Genomic DNA, 20153 nt, shown 5'->3' with positions numbered 1-20153 from the left:
TAATAAAAAAAAAAAGCTGCTCTGCATTTTGTGTATGTGCACATGTACACACACAAATCAGCTGGCAAAAGGTAAAAATACAAATTATGTAAAAATGTGTAAACTTGGAAGGTGTGGGGAAATCGTTTCATATATTAAATTGAGCCTTCCCTCTAATTGAAAGAAAAAAAAAAAAAAAAAAAAACGCATTCTTTTTTAATGCTACAAATGGTTAATTAAACATGATAAAATGAATAAAAATGAAAGGAAAAATAAAAAAAAAAAAAAACAAAAAAAGCGAAAAGGGAATGAAGGGAATGAAGGGAATGAAGGGAATGAAGGGAATGAAGGGAATGAAGGGAATGAAGGGAATGAAGGGAATGAAGGGAATGAAGGGAATGAAGGGAATGAAGGGAATGAAGGGAATGAAGGGAATGAAGGGAATGAAGGGAATGAAGGGAATGAAGGGAATGAAGGGAATGAAGGGAAAGGAAAATCAATATGCAGTAATAAATAAGCAAAAAGAAAAAGTGAAAAAAGAAAAAAACATTGTTTATCCTTTGAAGACATTTTGAAGTCACGTCAAGTATATCATTGATGATAACAAAAGTGAAACCAGTTTTAAGTAACGTTTAAGTTTTGCACCTGTCCCTCCTTTTTTCTTTTTTTTTTTTTTTTTTTTTTTTATTCAAATGACGTCGTAAAATTCGAAAGTTGTGTGGAATTATGAACTTCCACTGTTGCGAAGTTGTAAAAAGGACAACACAAAATTATACTGATCTATTTTCATTTAACCCTAACTTGAGACCTTGGCACAGTTTATGCTTTTTTGTCGTTTCCCAAAACTGTAAGAGTATGCCAAGCGGGGTGCACCTCTTTTTTTTTTTTTTTTTTTTTTTTATAATTCAGGTATAGCCCTTTTAGCGCTACCATTTAAGGGCAACTGTTTAAAAGCACTCGCTTGAAAAAGGTTGTTACTTTTTAATAACTCAAACATGCTGTATTATGAACAAAACATTCTTTATTAACAAGAAGGTGACCCCAGGGGAGGGGTAACTGTTAAACAGAATAATCTCATGGTCTGATGAGGAGGAATACACTTATAACATGCTCTTAATATACGCCTTACAATATTGTTGCATATGCATGATGAGCGATATTGTAGCGTTTTTTCAGAGGAAAAGAACCTTTTCACATCACCGTGAATCGGGTACATATAGAAACATATTTGTACTTATCTATGCATGCATGTATATGTGTGTGTGCATTCACACCGCCCTCAGCCGGAAAGCACCATTTTGTCCATTTGTCCCACCTAGCTTATTTGGCCAAATTTAAACAGATCGTCCTCCAATCAAGCGAAATTACGTCCATAAGCCCTAGCCGGACAATGTGTATGCATAAACAAAAAAAAAAAAAAAAAAAAAAAAAAAAGAAAAAAAAAGGTGTTTATGTGAATACATATTTTTACACATATGTACGTTCATATAGCCTTCCACGAATTTCATTTAATAGCTATAAAATGACTCCGAGTTTTTGTTGAAGTTGCCATAATTTAGATTCTCAGAATTGAGATATTTGACACACATGACAAGTTCTATTTTTCTAACAATTTTATAAGTTCTTTTAACACAACTTCATACATCCGAAACTATATTGTTGTTCTCTTTTTTTTTTTTTTTTTTTTTTTTTTTTCCATATATTCATACATTAAAGTAGCAAAAAATTTCAAATCAATCAGATATCTTATAAAAAAGAAAAGAAAATAAAAAGTTGCACAAAGCAGATACTTAACCCGATTGATGGATGTGATAGTTATATAATAGTGAAATTCATTTTTTCACATTTTCCAAAATTTCGTGCTCATCAGGTATGGTATGTGGTTACATATGCACAGGGCTTACAAGTAAAAAAAAAAAAAAAAAAAAAAAAAAAAAAGGAGGGGGGAGAGGGAAAAGCAAATATATAAGACTGGATATATATATATATATATATATGTGTAGAAGTTCAAACGAACTACTCTGGCATATTCTTTCGTGAATCCATTTGAACACATCGACATCTCTGTATGGAATACACAAAAGCCAATCATATATACCATATGTATGAACACAAAGTAGTACTTTGCATGTGTGAATATATAAATTCCTTTTCCCTGATTTGCACAAACAAATGAATACAAAGGCGGATAGCAAATATGAAAAGAACAAAAACATAACAAGATCTTTTCATAAGAAAAATGTAAATGAAGATAGCGAATATAATAGTGATTCTTTCATAGAACATTTATTTAACGTGAATAAAATAAACAATATTCAGGAAACGAATCATTCATATGATCACCCTCAGTTTAAAAATGACAAATGGTATAATAACCGATATAATGTAGATGCAAGAAATGATACGGAAAATAATTCAAATCCCTTTTTTGAAGTTGGAGTGCAGGAGCTTCATGGGTTAAATTGTAATGGAAATTTTCAAAATGGAGATCGTTACTCTCATGGTGAGAGTGGTGGACGAAGCTGCTTTTATGAAAAGAAAGGAGCACGAAAAGAAAGGGCCATTGCTGGGTTAGTCCATCGGGAAGAAGTGGAAGAAAGAGAAGAAGATGATGAAGTGGAGGAAAACGAAGATGAGGAAGACAAAGATGAGGAAGACGAAGATGAGGAAGACGAAGATGAGGAAGTGGAAGATGAGGAAGTGGAAGAAAACGAAGAGGATGTGATGAAATACTACTCAGTTGTGAAGAGTAACAAAATGAATGATGAAAATTTGGAGAAGAAAATTGATAAACTGTTAAATTTTAATAAAAAAATTGAAACGTATGAAGAAAAAAAAAAGAAATTGATACTAGGATCAATGAATGATGATGAAATTGATCATTGTTTATATGATCAACATGAAGAGGGGAATTTTTTTATGGAATTTTTGGAAGATCTAAGTCATGTGAAAAACAATTCCATAACAGAATCTGCAGATTACGTGTGTCCAAATTATGATAAAAATAAAAGGAATGAATATAATGAAGAAAAATCCAAAATGTGTAATAGTATTGAAATGTGTCAGAATAAAATAGTCCTCTCAGTTAAGAATAGACATGTTATTTTTAATGAAAAGAGGCTATTAGATATTAAGAACATAAATTTGAAAAATATTATGTATTTTTATTTTTGCTCCAATGAAGAATATGTTTTTTCCTGTATCCAAGATGGAGCAAAACATTTGTACACGTACGACTCATACATCTTTGAGAATTATGATGATATGAGCAATGTCACAAGCAATTCCTTGTCAGATGGAAATTCCAAATCTGATTCCATAACTGACGAGGAGCTACTCCTTCTCACATATAACAACACAGATGAGGAAATTTACAATTACGACGATCCTGGATATTATTACAATGATGAATATGGTGAGGAATTTGGAAGGAAGGACGAGTTTGGAAGTAGAGACAAATTTTGCGATATTGAAGACTCTAACTTCTCCTACATGCGTACGAGAAAAAATCGCAGGAAAAATAAAAAAGTGTGGAGAAAAAAAAAATTCAGAAAAGGGAAAAATCAGAATGAGAAAAGCATCACGTCCACCTGCGTTGAACCAACAAAAATGAATAGAGAAGTAGAACAGTTGATGAATAAAGCTAACAGTTATTACATTAACAAGAATTTTGAGGAATGCATACTCATTCTGGAGAAAGTGATTAAATTATCCCCAAATTTGCAGGACCCATTTCATCTTCTTGGTTTAATATATGAAAGAGAATATAAGAACATGAAAAAAGCAATTAATTATTATCTAATTGCAGCTCATTTATCACATAATGATTATCTAGCATGGTATACTATTATAGACTTGTGTAAAATTGAGAAACAGTATAATATAATTCTTTATTGTCTTTATAAAGTTTTGAAAATATATAAGAAAAAAAGAGCAAATCAGAAAAAGAAAAATATGAAGAAGAACCTACATGTTGATAATGATATAGATTATATAGAGAAAAAACACTACTCCAGTGTCATCATGAGAGAACATGATGATGCAATACATTTTGATAATAATATAAGAGAGGAAGAAAAGGAACATGTGAAAAATGAAAATAAAATGGAAGAAATGGATGATTTTATGAAACATTTATATTTTAACTTGGCTTTTACATACATATTATTGGGGGATTACAAAAATGGATTAAAATTTTTACTACAGTTACGAGATAATTGTGAAGGTTCCCTTGATATAATCATTGATTTATACATTTGTATATGCTTGGTCTTAGTTAGGTCTCCAGAGGAATGCTATAACTTTTTGAAAAATATGTACCTAAGAGTCATGAAAAAGAAACAAAAGTTAAGGAAAATAATAGCAGATTCGACCAATGCCAACTCGATTGAAACACAAACTACTAGTGCCAATTGGTCATACGTAGATAAATCCATTATTTGTTTTTTCATGCAATCACAGATATTAAACAACAAATATGACGAATGCATCTTTCTGTACATAACTCTTGCAAAAATGTGCAATGAAAAAATACATATTGATATTTTTATGCAGTTTATAAAATCTCTTGTGATGATTGGAAATGTAGATTATCGTTATTTAAATAAGTGCTACTTCTTGAATGCCATTCGTGACAATCATACTTTCTATGAAGATCTTATTTTTCATCTAGCGGAAGCTTATTACATACGATCCATGTATAAAAATGCTATATATTTTTACAATTTGTTATACATTCAAAGGAAAGGTGTCTTTTTGCAAGAAAGTAAACCAATAAAAGATGAGGAGGATCAGTTGGTTTTCCATGATTCAGTGAATGGCATGTCTGCACAGGGAGGTCACTTCATCTGGGCAGCACCCGCTGTGGAAGAGGTGGAACAAATGGAAAAAGTGGAAAAAGTAGGAACCAAGAAGCCAAAGCAGACCCAGGAGGGAAGGCGTGAGGAAATGGTACCCACAAACAATGCTAGAGAGAGCAGGGAGATAGAAGCGAAAAATCTTGTGAAGTATGACAACAAAGTTCCTTTTTTGTCAATGATGTATAAACTAGTAAAGTGCTACTACTACGTGGATAATTTCACAAAGGCAGAAAAGATGATTGTAAACATTTTAAGAGACAAGAATATAGAAAAAAACCACATAGAGATAGACATCAAAACGTTATATGTTGATATACTTTATAAATTGAAGAAGTATAATAGATCGATAAACATATTACTAAGCATAAAGGAAAAGAAACTAAGATTTATGTGTTCCATTCCAAACCCTCTTAGCAACAAAGAAAGAGAAATTTTGCTTCTTAAAATTTTAAATAAAAAAAATAAATTACTATTGTACATATCTCATAATAAGTACATTTTGCATATGTTTTATATATATCAGAAAAAGAACAAGGTTTTTTACAAATATGACAATTACATTTCAAACAGAAATATAAATGACATTATTCAGGTTAAGGTGAATATTTGTTTTTGCTACTTTTGTGTGAAGTACAATTTTTCAATTCTAAATTATTTGTACCTCTACAATGTTTTAAATTACCTTAACAGAAAGAACCCGAACGGACGAATGGGTAGCGGTGGTAGAGTCGATAGAGGTAGTAGCAGTGGTAGAGGTGACAGAAGAAGAAACAGACAGAGGATTCTGAACCTGTACGCATACAGGGAGTACTTGCTATTTTTGGCATCATCCTTCCAGGTTTTTAAAAAGAGAAAGAAGTTGGAAGATTTTGACATCCATTACAAGAATATGAAGTTAATTGGAACGCGACTCTTCTATAAGGATGTGTTCATCTTCGATGTTAATTCTTTAGCAGACTATGGGGAGAATGGGTTTGGCAAGAAAGAGCCAAATGGGTTTGACAAGGAGGAGCCAAATGGGTTTGACAAGGAGGAGCCAAATAGGTTTGACAAGGAGGAGCCAAATAGGTTTGACAAGGAGGAGCCAAATAGGTTTGACATTGAAAAACCGAATGAACCTGCTAGGGAAGAACCGAACGAACCTGATAGGGAAGAACCGAATGAACCTGATAGGGAAGAACCGAATGAACATTCTAAATGGATAAGCTCTTTGGAAAGGGCGCGAGTGAGGGAAAAGTTCCACAAGCAGGTGCACAAGTACACAGAGGGCGTGGAATCTGAAATATTCAAAAGCAAAATAATGATAAAGTTCTACAAGTTCAGCTATAATTTCTTTTACTTTTTATATGAGATAGAACACGATTTTAGAAGAATACGTGCTGTTATGGAAAAGGACATTCTGAATTTTAAAAAAAAAAAAAAAAATGGAAAAGCAGATGAAGAGAAAGAGGTAGAAAGAGAATCTTTGTTTATTAATTCAAGGATTAACAACCATGTCTTAGAAAACAATGAAATGGTGAGTTGCACTCCCAAAGAGAATTCACATTCGGTCAAATTGGTTGCTGGGTATAGTGGCACTAAAGGGAGTAATGAAGGAAATGGAATAATGACCTCTGATATTAGACATGTGAAGAAGGATGATTATGATGATGAGCTTGATTTTTTTAAAGTAGAAGAAGAGGAGGAGGATGTTCATCACAGAATTAGGAAGGGAAAATTTCCAAATCGAAGCAAGAGATTTTCCTTCCTTGTTACAAAGAAAAAGATGAACTTTTTTACGTTTGAAAATTATTTGGGTTTATATTTCAGTCTACTTTTTATTGAAGAGTGTTTCTTCATAGTGAGTATAATGAATATGTATGAAGATGCCATTCATATTTTGAATATTTACATAAGAAATAGAAAATCGAGTAAAATGAAATTTTTAACATATATCAAAGCAGTTAAAAATGAATTTAAAAGAAATAGGAATGATAAGAACTTAATTAATTTGAATTATTACTTTTTTGATAATGTCTACACAAAGAGTATAAAGAATGAAATGAAGAATGAATATTATAATTTTTTAAAAATGAATAAATATATTGATTGTAAATATTTTCTTTTTCGTATTAATTTACTCCTAAATAAATTGTATATTTCCAGTGGTGATTATGAGAAACAAGTAAAATGTTTAAATGATGCATACATATTTAATAAGAAAGAAAAAGATGAATATAGAATCTTAAAATATTATAGCGACATTGTACTCACAGGAACTTTTTGTCAAAATTTTTTAACATCTATTTCAAAATCAAAGAATAAAAATATTTTAATTATATTTCGCCTTTTTCTAGTTAAATCTATACATTATAAAAATACAAACCCCTTTTTAATCTACCTCATTGGTAATGTGTGCAACTTATCTTGCATGATCATCAATGCTGTTCATGAGTACACACGTGCTTATACATTTTTACTCAAAAGTAGAAGGAAGAACCAGCAGGAAAAGTTGCGATTCAGCTATGCCACGCGTAAGCCAATCGTGAAGGCGGTTAAGAGGTGCAACCAGGATGGCCTCGTGGGTGATGAAGAGGAAGAAGTGAGAGAAGTGGGTGAAGAGGAAGAAGTGAGAGAAGTGGGTGAAGAGGAAGAAGTGAGAGAAGTGGGTGAAGAGGAAGAAGTGGGTGAAGAGACCGAAGAGGAAGAAGTGAGCAAAATGGGTGAAGAGACCGAGGTGGATGAAGAAAACTTGCTATTCACGAAACTGAAACTGTGCAACCATGGGAAGAAAAAAAATGAAATAGAAGATAATTTTGAAAATATTTCTGACAATCTCAACTTCTTATTCAGCCTGATGACTTCATACTTCAATTACGCGAGTGGCTATCGTGTCACTAATAGAGAATCAGTAATGATGACGTCATTCTGTTTACTAAATGAGTATATTACAAAAAGATATGAACAGAAAATAACAAGAAAAAAAAAAAAGTATATGAAACGTTCGCAATTTTATAAAACGTATAAATATATATACCTCGCAGAGATTTTATATAATTTGGGAAGAGCACTGCATCATTTATCTTATTTCAATGAATGCATGAAATTATATTTAAATGTCATTCAATTGATACGAAAGGCAAATAAAGAAATAAAAAAAATTTGTACCCTAAATAATTTAAATATTAATGAAAAGTTTATATTAAATCATGTAATAAATATGAAAAAATGTATGTGTTACACTTGTTTAAATTTTGCTACACATTACCAAGAAAATACTCATTTAAATAATATAATTAATTATTACCACAATTTAAATTCCAAATATTTCAATTTGTTTCTCCTCTTCTATGACAAGAGACATCTTTTGTTTTCTGCTTCCTACAACTTGAGTATAATTTTTAGGAGGCAAAACCGTTTCGAGCAAGCCAAGTATATACTTAGAAATATTATATGGGACTGATCATTCGGTTCCACTGGGCTCTGGTGCTGCCCCACTCCTTCGCCTCTGCACATGGGTGTGCATACATGTGCATACATGTGTATACATAGGTGTACATACATGTGTATATATAGGTGTACATACATGTGTATACATAGGTGTACATACATGTGTATATATAGGTGTACATACATGTGTATATATAGGTGTGCATATGTGGAAGTGCCTTCCGCACGAAGTCGCTCTCTGCTCAAGGGACTCACAAAAGAGAAGCCGGTTCTACATCTATCACACAGTTACTCATTTGACCAACACATTGTTGTATTATTCCCCTTTTTTTATGCCCATGTTCATATTTATGTTTTTTTCTTTTTTCTCTTTTTTTTTTTGTCACATCAATTGTGGCCATCCCAGACCCCACATTTTCAACCTCCTACAAAAGATACGTTGGGATGAGGCTCATTCAGCACACACTGTTCTAAGTATTTCCATCTTAATTTTGAAGAATGCACCACATTTGGGAGCAGTGGGGAGAGATGCATTCACATCTAGCACTTTTTGTTTACTTTTTTTCAACGTCAAAATGATGACTAATAAAACAGTATAAAAAGGGGAAAAAAAAAAAAAAAATATACCACGCTTTTAAATTTATAAAAAATTCCACTTTTTAAAACATTTTACATCTTTACCCCATTTTTATTATCAATCTAACATGGGTTCCATATTCCTTGTCAGGTAAAATTTTTTTTTTTTTTTTTTTTTTTTTTTTTTTTGCCTAACCAAACTAACGTATTGTTTTTTCATTATTTCGTCCCTCCATTTTATCACTCCATTTTATCACTCCTTTTGGTCACTCCATTTTGTCACTCCATTTTGTCACTCCATTTCCTTTTGATGATGACACAAGAACAGTGAAAATGGTGGTTGGGCCCATATGCAACGTTTCCCATGCAAGAGAAAGGACACACATTTTTTCTCTTTTTTTTTCTTAAATTTTTACCATTTAACGAAGAAGAGAAAAAAAAAAAAAAAAAAACAAAAGACAAAATTGTGACAAAATTGTGACAAAATTGAGACGAAATAGAATGAATGTAAAGTCTTAGGAAAAGAATACCCTTCTCTCATACCCTCCACAGTCCACGAGAATACTATGGTGCGTTTCTCTTCTTTTTGCATCAAACGAGAGTGATGACACGTCCTGAACAAGAGTGTGAGTCGAAGTGGAGAGATAGAGTACTAGAATCACCAGGAAAAAAAAAAAAAAAAAAAAAAAAAAAGCAACAGTAGAGAAAACAAAATATACCATATCCCAACCATATCACATGTTTTAACCTTTACCACTCATACAGATAAAGAGATATATACGTACAAAAATTATCACGAGTCTTAGCAAATACAAATGCTACAATATTGAGAATGAAAAGACGTCAAAATGCTGGCCCAATCTAGATTGTATCGATAGGGAAGAAGAAAATATAAATGAAAAAACCAAGGAAGAAAAAGAGAAAAAAAAAACTATACCATATTATAAGAATTACATGCATGACTTTTACAGCAGACAACTAATGCATAATTTGCATCTAATCGAAATGAAGAAAATGGAAAAATTAAGAAATTTCAAAATGCCAAAGATTCATACCGGGGATCTAGTGGAAGTTAAATATGAGTTATCTAGATCACAGCAAACCTTTGCCATCTTTCAAGGTCAGCTCTCATTTGATCACGGTTACTATGCAGTGCAATTGGTGTCGCTGAAGAGAAGGCCTAGTCTCGACACTGCATCGTTATTCCATTACACCACCACTCCATTACACCACCACTCGATTGCACTACCACTCGATTACATTGCCACTCCATCACACCTCTACTGAGTATCCCACTTCCCTCCTCCCTCTGCATAGGTTACTGCATAGAAATAAGAAAAAAAAGACTTGACTCATCATTCATCGTGAAGAACATATTTGATGGCGTTGGGGTAGAACAACTTATCCCGTTCTACTCACCAAGAATATTATATGTTAAAATTGTAAAAAGTTTACACAATATAAATGAAGAAAATATGAAAAAATATTACAAAATTAACAAACCAATTACGAGAGATTATCGCTACATGTGGCAGTATAATTTTAGAGGAAAGTACGAGAGACCAAGGGGACAACACAAACCTGGTATTAGATCAATAGAACCAAAAATTAGAAGACGGTTAGCCAAATTAAAAAAAAAATATATGAGAAGAAGAATCGAGAGTAACCTCTCTTCTTACATTTTTGGAGGTGTCTATGCACAATACACAAGAAAAAGAACTAGACTAGTACGTGCAGAAATTTATAGACGGATGCTCATTTATGCATTAGATGAAGAAAACAGAAGAAAACAAAAATTAAATAAAAGGAGAGAAAAAGAAAGTTGGAACACCTTTAAAATTAATAGAAATAAAGGAGATAACGCTTTCATGGCTTTGCCTTCCAATCATCCACTTGTTAATAAAGACAAAACAAAGGGGACGCTTTAATTCAGACACCCTACTGAAAATCACACACACGCAGGTGCATACATACATACTTATATACATACATACATATATATATATATATGTATACACTTTCGTCTAATGACAAAAATCGTCCTTTAGATTCCCCATATAATTCGACCAGTTAAAGGTATATCTCATGAACAGTTCTTTTTGCGACTCAAGGATTAGAAAATAACTGAAATAACAGAAATGAAAGAAATGCACTTACAACATTAGATCAAAAAAAAAAAAAAAAAAAAAAAAATCATTGTTAACAAATCGACGTGCTTTGTAAAAACATCTTTTATCTCATTATATGTTATAATTGGTGAAATGGCCACTTCAAATATATTTATGCATTATGTTTATTACTGGAAAAGACACCTATAAAAATGGATTCCCTCCTAAAAGGTAAATACACCTTTTTATATGAAATGAACGGTTGGAAAAATTAGCTGACAAAAAAAAAAGAAAACTACCTCGAGAGGGTTGCAAAAAAAAGAAAACTACCTCGAGATGGTTGCAAAAAAAAGAAAACTACCTCGAGATGGTTGCAAAAAAAAGAAAACTACCTCGAGATGGTTGCAAAAAAAAGAAAACTACCTCGAGATGGTTGCAAAAAAAAGAAAACTACCTCGAGAGGGTTGCAAAAAAAAAGAAAAAAAAAGGTTAATTCGGATCGTACAAAATGAAACAATATTTGGGTGTTAAGAATTATGTACGTGTTCTGTACAACTGCTTAAACAGAAGGAACAAGCACAACCACCACCACTCCTCCCTTTTTGTGCACACTTTGCCAATCATGTGTGAAAACATTTCTCAAACTTATTGGTGGACAAACAACATTTGTAACCCCATTTTTTTTTCTCCTTGTCATAATAACTCCCAAAAATAGAAGAATGATCAAAAATATGTATATCTTCTTCGTACTTACTTAATACTTTAATTTTTTTTGTTTTTGTGTCAATCTGATCTATTGGTTTATATTCAGTGTAAATTTCTGAATGTATAAGTTCCTCCTCCTCGTTCTCGTGATTTTTTAATCCAGTAGACATATTTTCACACTTGTATGTTTTTAATATATCTTCTTCTTTTTTTTTTATAAGTTTTTTTTTTTTTTCTAAAAATTCTTTATATAACAATTCCAGCTGTGTTGGTTGTGCATTAAAATGAACATTTTCTCCTCTCTTATAAGTTTCCCAAGCAAAAATTTCTAGCTTCTTCGATTCAATTGCCTCATCTGTATTATTATAATAATTTTCTCCTTTATAGTAATTTTCATCTTCACCAAGGTTCTTACGTATATTTGCAAATGGATCTTCTCGCATACTTCTACTTTTGGGATCATAAAAGGCAGAATTTAAACTTAGGTTATATAGATATTTTGCTGTGTCTTCGCGAATTCTTAAATTTCTTGCTACGTTTCTATTCTTTTCATTTTTATTCATATTATTATTCGAACTACCGTTATTTTTTACACCATCTTCTTTCAACTCATCTGCTGTTTCTTTTCCTTCATCGTCCTGCATTCCATCCTCCTCCTCCTCCTCTTCCTCTTCCCCTTCTTCGTCTTCCTCTATATCGCTTTCAGAATTATCTTCTTCATTCTTATTATCCATGTTATGGTTTGTTCCCTCTGTGTTATTATTCTTTCTATTTCCATCCCTCTTATCAGCATCTTCTGCATCGTCTATACCCCCACCACCTTGTCTTTCTTTATCAACATTTCTTTTTTTCTTTTTTATGGATTTCTTCTCATATTTCTTTTTTAATTCCTCTGCTTTCCTTTTTTTTTTCTCCTCTGCTATTTTTTCATATTCTTTGTATATATACTCAAAATTGTTTGGGTTATATCCTACCCATCGATCTCTATTTCCATCATACCCTAAATCTTGTGTAACGCAAAGAAAATCATTATCATTATCTTTGTTTACAAAATTTATTTTTTTTTTTCTTGTTCTTTCCAAGCAGTTCTTTTCCTTATGTGCTAGGCTTCCACAGTTCTTGCAAAAATCGGTGTTATTCTTTACATTTTTTTTTATGTATATCTTTTTATTTCTTTCTTCTTCTATTTTCACCTTGTCTGTCCCTTTGTACCTTTGGTGCTTAAGTCCTACATGGGCAGGGGGCAAAAAATGGGCAAAAAATAAGGGAAAAAAATAAGGGCAAAAAATGGGCAAAAAATAAGGGCAAAAAATAAGGGCAAAAAATAAGGGCAAAAAATAAGGGCAAAAAATAAGGGCAAAAAATGGGCAAAAAATAAGGGCAAAAAATAAGGGCAAAAAATAAGGGCAAAAAATGGGCAAAAAATTCGGACATAAAAAGGACAAAAAATGGACAAAATCCGAATAGTAACAGTTCCATGGGAATGCGAAAATTTTTGTTTGTCCTTTTATGTTGCTTCCATTCTTCCTATTTAATAGATTCAATACATTTTCAGAATTGCTCTAACTTCTTTCATTTTTACACTTATGCTGTCATTTTCTTCACTTACCTGGCTTCGTCTGGTTCAGATACCATGGAGCCTTAATAATGTACTGAGGCATATGAGGATTTATGTCGTTTCCCTCCTCATCTTTCAGCGCTTCAATTTTTCCTATTGATGGTGATAAGAAAAGCCGGTGTGCGAGGGTGTATATATATAAGTACACATATATGTATAAGCATAAGTGTCAGTGTTAGTGTTAGTGTCAGTGCGAGTGTTAGTGTCAGTGCGAGTGCATAGGTGTGAAGGCATGTGTTCATGTACACAAAGAATATTTATGCATTCCTCCCCATTATGCAGCAAACGGGAGTAATATATGTTGTATCTCTTGAAGTTATCAAAAAAGGTTTAATTAACTTGGTTCAAAATGTCTCCATATGGTATATATAGGACATATGGAATTGATCTATTTTTTGATAGCTACACTTTACCTGCCTTCCTAGCCTCATTTAGCTCCTTTTCTTTCTTTTTATCTTCTCTAGTGACATTTTTGGTATTCATTTTTCCATTCACACTCACATGGCATATCTCTCACACGTCCGTCCGGGGGGTAAAAAAATGGCACAAAAAAATGGCACAAAAAAATGAGCACAAAAAAAAAAAAAAAGCACCCTTTTTTTTCTACTGAACACAAAAATGCATTCACTTCTGTTTGTTCGTTCATATAGGAAGGAAAAAATCCCTAAAAATCCCCATTTTTTTCTGACAAAAGTTGGGATTCTTTTTATCGTTTTCCTTTGTAAAGAAAAAAAAAAAAAAAAAAAAAAAAAAAGGGGGGGAAAAGTGGTGGAAGGAGAAACTGCATGTAGTAAATTTTACGCATATATTTTCACTTGTATCTGATGGGTATCATTTTTTTATGTATTTATTCCATTTACACGTGAATGCAAAATAATTTTACCTTTTCTCTACATGCTACAATTTTTCTCATATTTTCACGCCAACATTTTTTTTTTGCTGCTTAAAGGGAGATAGATAAATAGATAAAATAGAGAGGTAGAAAGGTAGATAGGTTAGAGAAGTATAAACATGGGGGAAATAAAAAAAAAAAAAAAAAAATGTAGGAAAAAAGTAGCAAAAAAGTAGCAAAAAAGTAGGCAAAAAGGTTCCTCATGTTCACCTTGTTATCAGCTGTTACCTATAACACCATAAAGATACAAATGGAAACTTTCTTTTCTGAGGAAGGCGCAAAATTCTTTTTCTTCTCTTTTAACTTACGTCTATGATTAACTTTATACTATATCATGCATATACTGGAACGTGACGCAAATTTATATAATTCCTCCTTTTCCTTTTAGTTACTTCTCGTTTCTTGCATAAACTTCTATAAATCCAGGTATAATATATATATATATATATATCATCCTCGTGTTTTCTATGGCTAATCTAGTCCCTCCACATTTCATGGACTCAGAAAGGTTTCTTTTTTTTTTTTCTTTTTTTACTTCTAATCCACCGCACAATGTCATATTTCATACATTCATAATGGTATAAAAACTAGAACAGTTAGTACGACACACAAAAACTACACATGGTTTCGGCACAAAATCGACTAATTCTTTATTTTTATACATGTTTATAAATAACAACATGAGTTACAAGGGGTAGTAAAGAAGGGGGGAAAAAAGTATATAAGAACAAAACATAAAAATCGAATTATATGATTTAATCTGTTTTCATATATAAAAATAGGGAAAAAAAAAAAAAAAAAAAAAAATTAAAATGGGACAAGGCTATACCTTCTCTACATATTTTCATTAATGATAGGAGACACACACACACACACACAAAAAACAAAACTTGTTTAAGTTCATATTTTATTTTTCAAATGAAAATGTTTTATATACACATAAGTTTTTGAATAAAAAAAAAAAAAAAAACAGAGCGAGACATGTATCGCTAAAGATAGTACTTGGAGGTTGCAAAAAATGAAGAAATGAGCAAAGGGTCAAATGGGTACAAAAATGTAGCGCTTATCTTTGTCCAAAAAATTCGCAGAAGAAATGACAAAAAAGGGAGGGAAGTGCTAAAAATTGTGAAGAAAAGTACTTTTTTCAGGAGCACACATTATATGTCTGAAGGGACGCATTGTTGTGTTGGTTGTTTTATTTTACTTGAGAATTTTCACACACATACAACCTTTTTTTCTTTTTTTCTTTTTATCCCCTCTTTTGCACGTGATTTTTTTCTTCACAGATAAAGTTCGTCCATTTGTTCCCACACACACCCTCTTCTCCCAATATGAACAACGTAATTTCATTTTTCCTTGGGGATCAAACAAATTTTCATGCAGTGCTAGTGACCTTGATCTGCTCGAATATGATGAGCTTATACATGTTTAGAATAAATTTTTTTCCATCTGAGTCTAAAAACTTTTCAGCCTCTACCAACATATCTTTAGGAGAAGTTTCTTTCAAAATTTGCTGCACAAAATAATTACTTATTTCTTCTATTATTTCCTTTTCATCTGTCCCTATATATTCTGTGATTTTTTTATATATCCACGGTTTCAATTTGTTTCCTATATTATCTTTTAAATTTAGTACTTTCCAGTTTAAGGGGTAATTAAATATTTCTTCTTCGCTCGAAGGCACTTTTTCTAAAATTTTTTTCGAATTTTCTATTATATCTATTGTTTTCATCTTTTCTCCTTCTTCTCCTTCTCCTTCTTCTTCTCCACCGCCTTTTTCTTCTCCCTCTGCTTGATTTTTTTTATCTACATCATTATCCAATCTTGTGCCTTCCACGTTCTTTTTTGTAAAAAGTTCATCTTCATTATTTGTGCTAAATACATTGTGTAAGGCTTTCCTCGTGGACATTTTATTTACTCCTTCTTCTGAATCTGTAATTTTGCTTTTTTTATTTTTGTCATTTACCTTAATGTTAATATGTTCTGTGGCGTTGGTTTTTCTTTTTCTTCCCCTCAATTTTTTCTTGTTCACCTCTCCCTGCCCATTTGGTTCGTTTGCATCTGATTCGTTTGCATCTGATTCGTTTGCATCTGCTCCGCTTGTATCTGCTCCGCTTGCATCTGCTCCGCTTGTATCTGCTCCGCTTGCATCTGCTCCGTTTTCCTCTATCCTGTTTGTATCCGAATGTTCTGGATTCATTTCCTCTGAATTGGGTGCATTGGCCTTGTGGAAAGCTTTATGTCCACTCTTCATCTGGTTCAATGCACATTCCACATTTTCGTTAGGGTTTCTATGACTCTTCCCTGTTACATCACTAGATGATTTTTCTTCTTTTATCTGCTCCATTTTATTATCACTATTCCTATCAAAAACAAAAGATAATGCATTCATAAAAAAGTTGCTCTTTAACTTTGCTTCATTTGCATAATCCTTACTGGATTTGTTACTTTCCTCTGTTGCACGTTCAGAAAAGTTGTTTGACTGTTTCTGGTCTTGATTTTCGAAATGTTTTATGGCTTTACTTTGGCACGTTTTATCGTCTTCCTCGACCGGATGGGTCGTCTCTCCTTCTTCTTCTTCTTCTTCCACTTTATCTCGCTCCTCCTGCTCCTTTTTCTTTTGCATCTCTTCCATTTCTTTGATTTCTTCCATCTCGTTTAAACGGTCCAAATCATCAAGCTCCTTTTCTTTTTTTCTTTTAGAATTTCTAATTTCTCTCTTTTTCGAAGACGACATGTTTGCATTTTCTTGTTCCCCCTTTAAATCCAATTCAATCATTTTTGCAATATCTTTTTTTTTTATTTGAAGAAATTTATTCCATTCTTTGTATGTATCATTTTTAATTTGATCTTCTAATTCTATCCATTCTTTTTCTCTTTTGTAAAAGTCTTTTTCAAGTTCTTTTTCTTTATTAATTACTTTTTGTATCCTTTCTCTTTCCCTCCAGTGAACTTTATACTCTTTACTTATATACTTTGGATACTTTTCATTAGTTCCATTCACCTCCGCTTTCTCTATTCTTTTTCGAATTTCCCTTTCCAAGTTATTTCCATTGTTTCTCTGAAACTTATCATTTCCCTCCAAACTCTCACCACTATTACTTTTCTCATTTATAGACTCCTCGACATGCTTCTCCATTTTCTTCTCTTTGTGTATAATTTCATAATTTTCGGATGGGTATCCATTCTCCCTTGGATATCCGTTTAGGTTTCCTTCACCCATGGCTAGGTCCATGTGGTCTGGCCAGCGAATTTGCACTTTTATGGCCAACCAGATTTATGGCCAACCAGATTTATGGCCAACCAGTTTTATAGCCAACCAGTTTTCTGCTCTTCTGTTTTGTTTCCCGCTTAACCGCTATGGTCAATTTTTATATTATCAATTATATTTTATCAGTTGATTTTCTCCCCCATCTCCCTATACAGGTAACGAATAATTCCTTTTTTTTTTTTTTTTCTTGATATAATATTTGACAATGTGACTCTATTTTATTTCTTATACAATATCGACAATGTGGTGCTATTTTTTTTTTTTTTTTTTTGATACAATATCGACAATGTGACGCTATTTTTTTTTTTTATTTTTTTTTTTTTAAATGCAATTACAACTTGGTTATAAATTTCAACCTTCTCATTTTCATGTTTTTTGTTACACTTTTTGAGTGAATAAAGCATCTCATACATTTGCCTATACATTATGCATGTCGTTAATGCTAATTATGGCAAAAACAAAATTAAAAAAAAAAAAAAAAAGAGATACAGTACGATGCAGTACTATGCAATACAAATAAAAAAAAGAAGAAAAAAAAAAAAAAAATGACATTAACTCCTTCGTTTATGTATCATGTTCACTTAACTAAATATTTCTACAGCATTTATGGTCTTATAGGAACATATATACTTTAACAGTATTTCCTACGAACACAGCGTGTGGTGTGAACTTTCTTCCCTCTTCTGTCCCGTGTGTACCTTTTTCTCTTTTTTTTTTTTTTTTTTTTTTTTTCCTCCTTCTTCCCTTCTACTGATAACTGCCCGCTTTACATTTCTGTAAATGTGGACATTTCGTGCCCACTACCTATATATATAAGCGTGTTTATTTTTCCCTTTGTAGTTTTTTTTTTTTTTAACCTAATTGGTAGTGACTACAATATCTAGGAAATTTCTTTTAGCTACCTCTGCTTACTCTCAAGTGGATAAGCAGTATGGCGATAATCCAATCACCTCTCAATAATCAGCACTTACTAATTATCTCTCACGAGTCACCTCTCACGAATCACTAATTATACACTCGTGTGATGGAGCGTAACCAACGTGCGATTCATTCCAGGCAAATTGTGTTGCTCTGCACAAATATCGAAAATAGCATGTACATTTCACATCTAACCAATGTTATTTATTTAATCACTCTTCTCGTTTGTGTGCAGAGAAATGAGGAATGTAGACTGTATATTTTTTTTTTTTTTTTTTTTCAAATGAGTGATGAGTCTATGATGTTTTTTTAATTTTTCATAAATTTCTGAACAATTCACTTTGACGAAAAATAATCACAAAGTTGTTATGGAATTGAAACGCTATAAAAAAAAGGGAGAAAAAAAAAACACGGAGGATATAGTAAAAATGGGAAAAGTAGTAAAAATAGGAAAAGTAGTAAAAATAGGAAAAGTAGTAAAAATGGGAAAAGTAGTAAAAATAGGAAAAGTAGTAAAAATGGGAAAAGTAATAAAAATAGGAAAAGTAGTAAAAATCGTTAAAAGCAAAAATAGCAAAAAGCATAAAAATCGCTAAACAGGTAAAAAGATAATTGCTTTTTCCATTCTTCCTCCATTTCGCATAAATGTATTTATAAATATGCATATATGTACACATATATACATTTTCCTGCGTCCCATTCGATTTATTTTTGAATTTAAAATTTTACGACAGACAGTGAGTATCTTTTTCCTTGGTGAACTATCAAAAATGCAAGCGAAGTACTTACTCTTTGTATACATTCACAAAACTTCTATTTGTATATTTTCACTTCAAGCAATCAGAAGGGGAATCCAAGTCCCCCAGCAGCATTGCCCACACACAGTAGTATCATTCTGTGTATAGCAATTGTATGTTCTCTTTTTATATATATCATAATGTCCAGGACTTTTCTACTGTTTGTCGTCTTGCTTTTTTTTTTTTTTTTTTTTTCCTTTTTCCATGACAGTTTTTTTTAAAATGTCTCAGGAAATTTTGTCGCCTCTATATAATTTGCATGTTCCTCCTTAGCACTCGCTTATTTATTTATTTTGTTTGTTTATTTTTTTCATTTTCTAAACATTTTATAAAATTTATTTGGGAAAACCAACAAAAACTAAACCTCACAAATATGAAGAATTTACTATATTCCCATATCTTCTATTTTTTATGGCTTTATAAAGACTGATCCAAAATCAGCATAATGACATAAGTACTATCTCAAAGGAATAACATTAATTAGGAACATAACTAAATATTTATGCATATCATCACTCTACACTTTTTTTTTTTTTTTTTTTTTTTTTTTTCCCCCTTCATTATAATTAACCTTTTTTCTGTATTACAAATACCAAACACATATCATTATACAACGGTTCATGATGTTCTGGAATTTTACCTATATAGTACATATAAAATAATATGCTACATTATGCCAATCCCCATAAGATGTAGAGAAAAAACTATGAATTCGATAAAAGACCATATTTATACTCATTTTTCCCTTAATATGTGCGTTTATTTGTTTACAAGCTTTACATGTCCATTTTTTTTTTTTTTTTTTTTTATCTTCAAATGTACCATATTAGAATAATGAACGAATACAATGTCTCAGGAAAGAGCCAATTCGTTATAGATCCACAGTGCATGTCGATCTGTGCTTGTTGTTGTGAAATGTTGATGTGCACATATGCATATATATATATACATATACTGGAAACCCTCTTTGTTGAAACCGTATAGAGAAATATGCACATTCA

General features: G+C 31.8%; 4 protein-coding genes across 4 annotated transcripts; 2 read left to right on the top strand and 2 right to left on the bottom strand.

Moving 5' to 3' along the window:
* Positions 1-2151: 2151 nt before the first annotated feature.
* PGO_113760 (hypothetical protein, conserved) lies at positions 2152-8280 on the top strand (the record flags this gene model as incomplete). The annotated part of the gene is made up of 1 exon (XM_028688710.1): positions 2152-8280. One exon carries the CDS (start codon positions 2152-2154, stop codon positions 8278-8280), a length of 6129 nt encoding a protein of 2042 aa, XP_028544511.1.
* Positions 8281-9409: 1129 nt separating this feature from the next.
* PGO_113750 (50S ribosomal protein L19) lies at positions 9410-10771 on the top strand (the record flags this gene model as incomplete). The annotated part of the gene is made up of 3 exons (XM_028688709.1): positions 9410-9412; positions 9609-9963; positions 10161-10771. 3 exons carry the CDS (start codon positions 9410-9412, stop codon positions 10769-10771), a joined length of 969 nt encoding a protein of 322 aa, XP_028544510.1.
* An 800-nt stretch (positions 10772-11571) lies between these two features.
* On the bottom strand, positions 11572-13757 carry PGO_113740 (step II splicing factor; the record flags this gene model as incomplete). The annotated part of the gene is made up of 3 exons (XM_028688708.1): positions 11572-12884; positions 13266-13367; positions 13688-13757. The coding sequence occupies 3 exons, from the start codon at positions 13755-13757 to the stop codon at positions 11572-11574; spliced, it is 1485 nt and encodes a 494-aa protein (XP_028544509.1).
* Positions 13758-15541: 1784 nt separating this feature from the next.
* Positions 15542-17401, bottom strand: PGO_113730 (hypothetical protein, conserved; the record flags this gene model as incomplete). Its single annotated transcript, XM_028688707.1, has 1 exon — positions 15542-17401. The coding sequence occupies one exon, from the start codon at positions 17399-17401 to the stop codon at positions 15542-15544; it is 1860 nt and encodes a 619-aa protein (XP_028544508.1).
* Between the last annotated feature and the right edge of the window lie 2752 nt (positions 17402-20153).

This window comes from Plasmodium gonderi (assembly GCF_002157705.1).
Source record: "Plasmodium gonderi DNA, contig: Chr11, whole genome shotgun sequence".
Classification (NCBI taxonomy): domain Eukaryota; phylum Apicomplexa; class Aconoidasida; order Haemosporida; family Plasmodiidae; genus Plasmodium; species Plasmodium gonderi.
The sequence above is the reverse complement of the archived record's forward strand: the minus strand, read 5'-3'. Positions and strand labels throughout refer to the sequence as shown.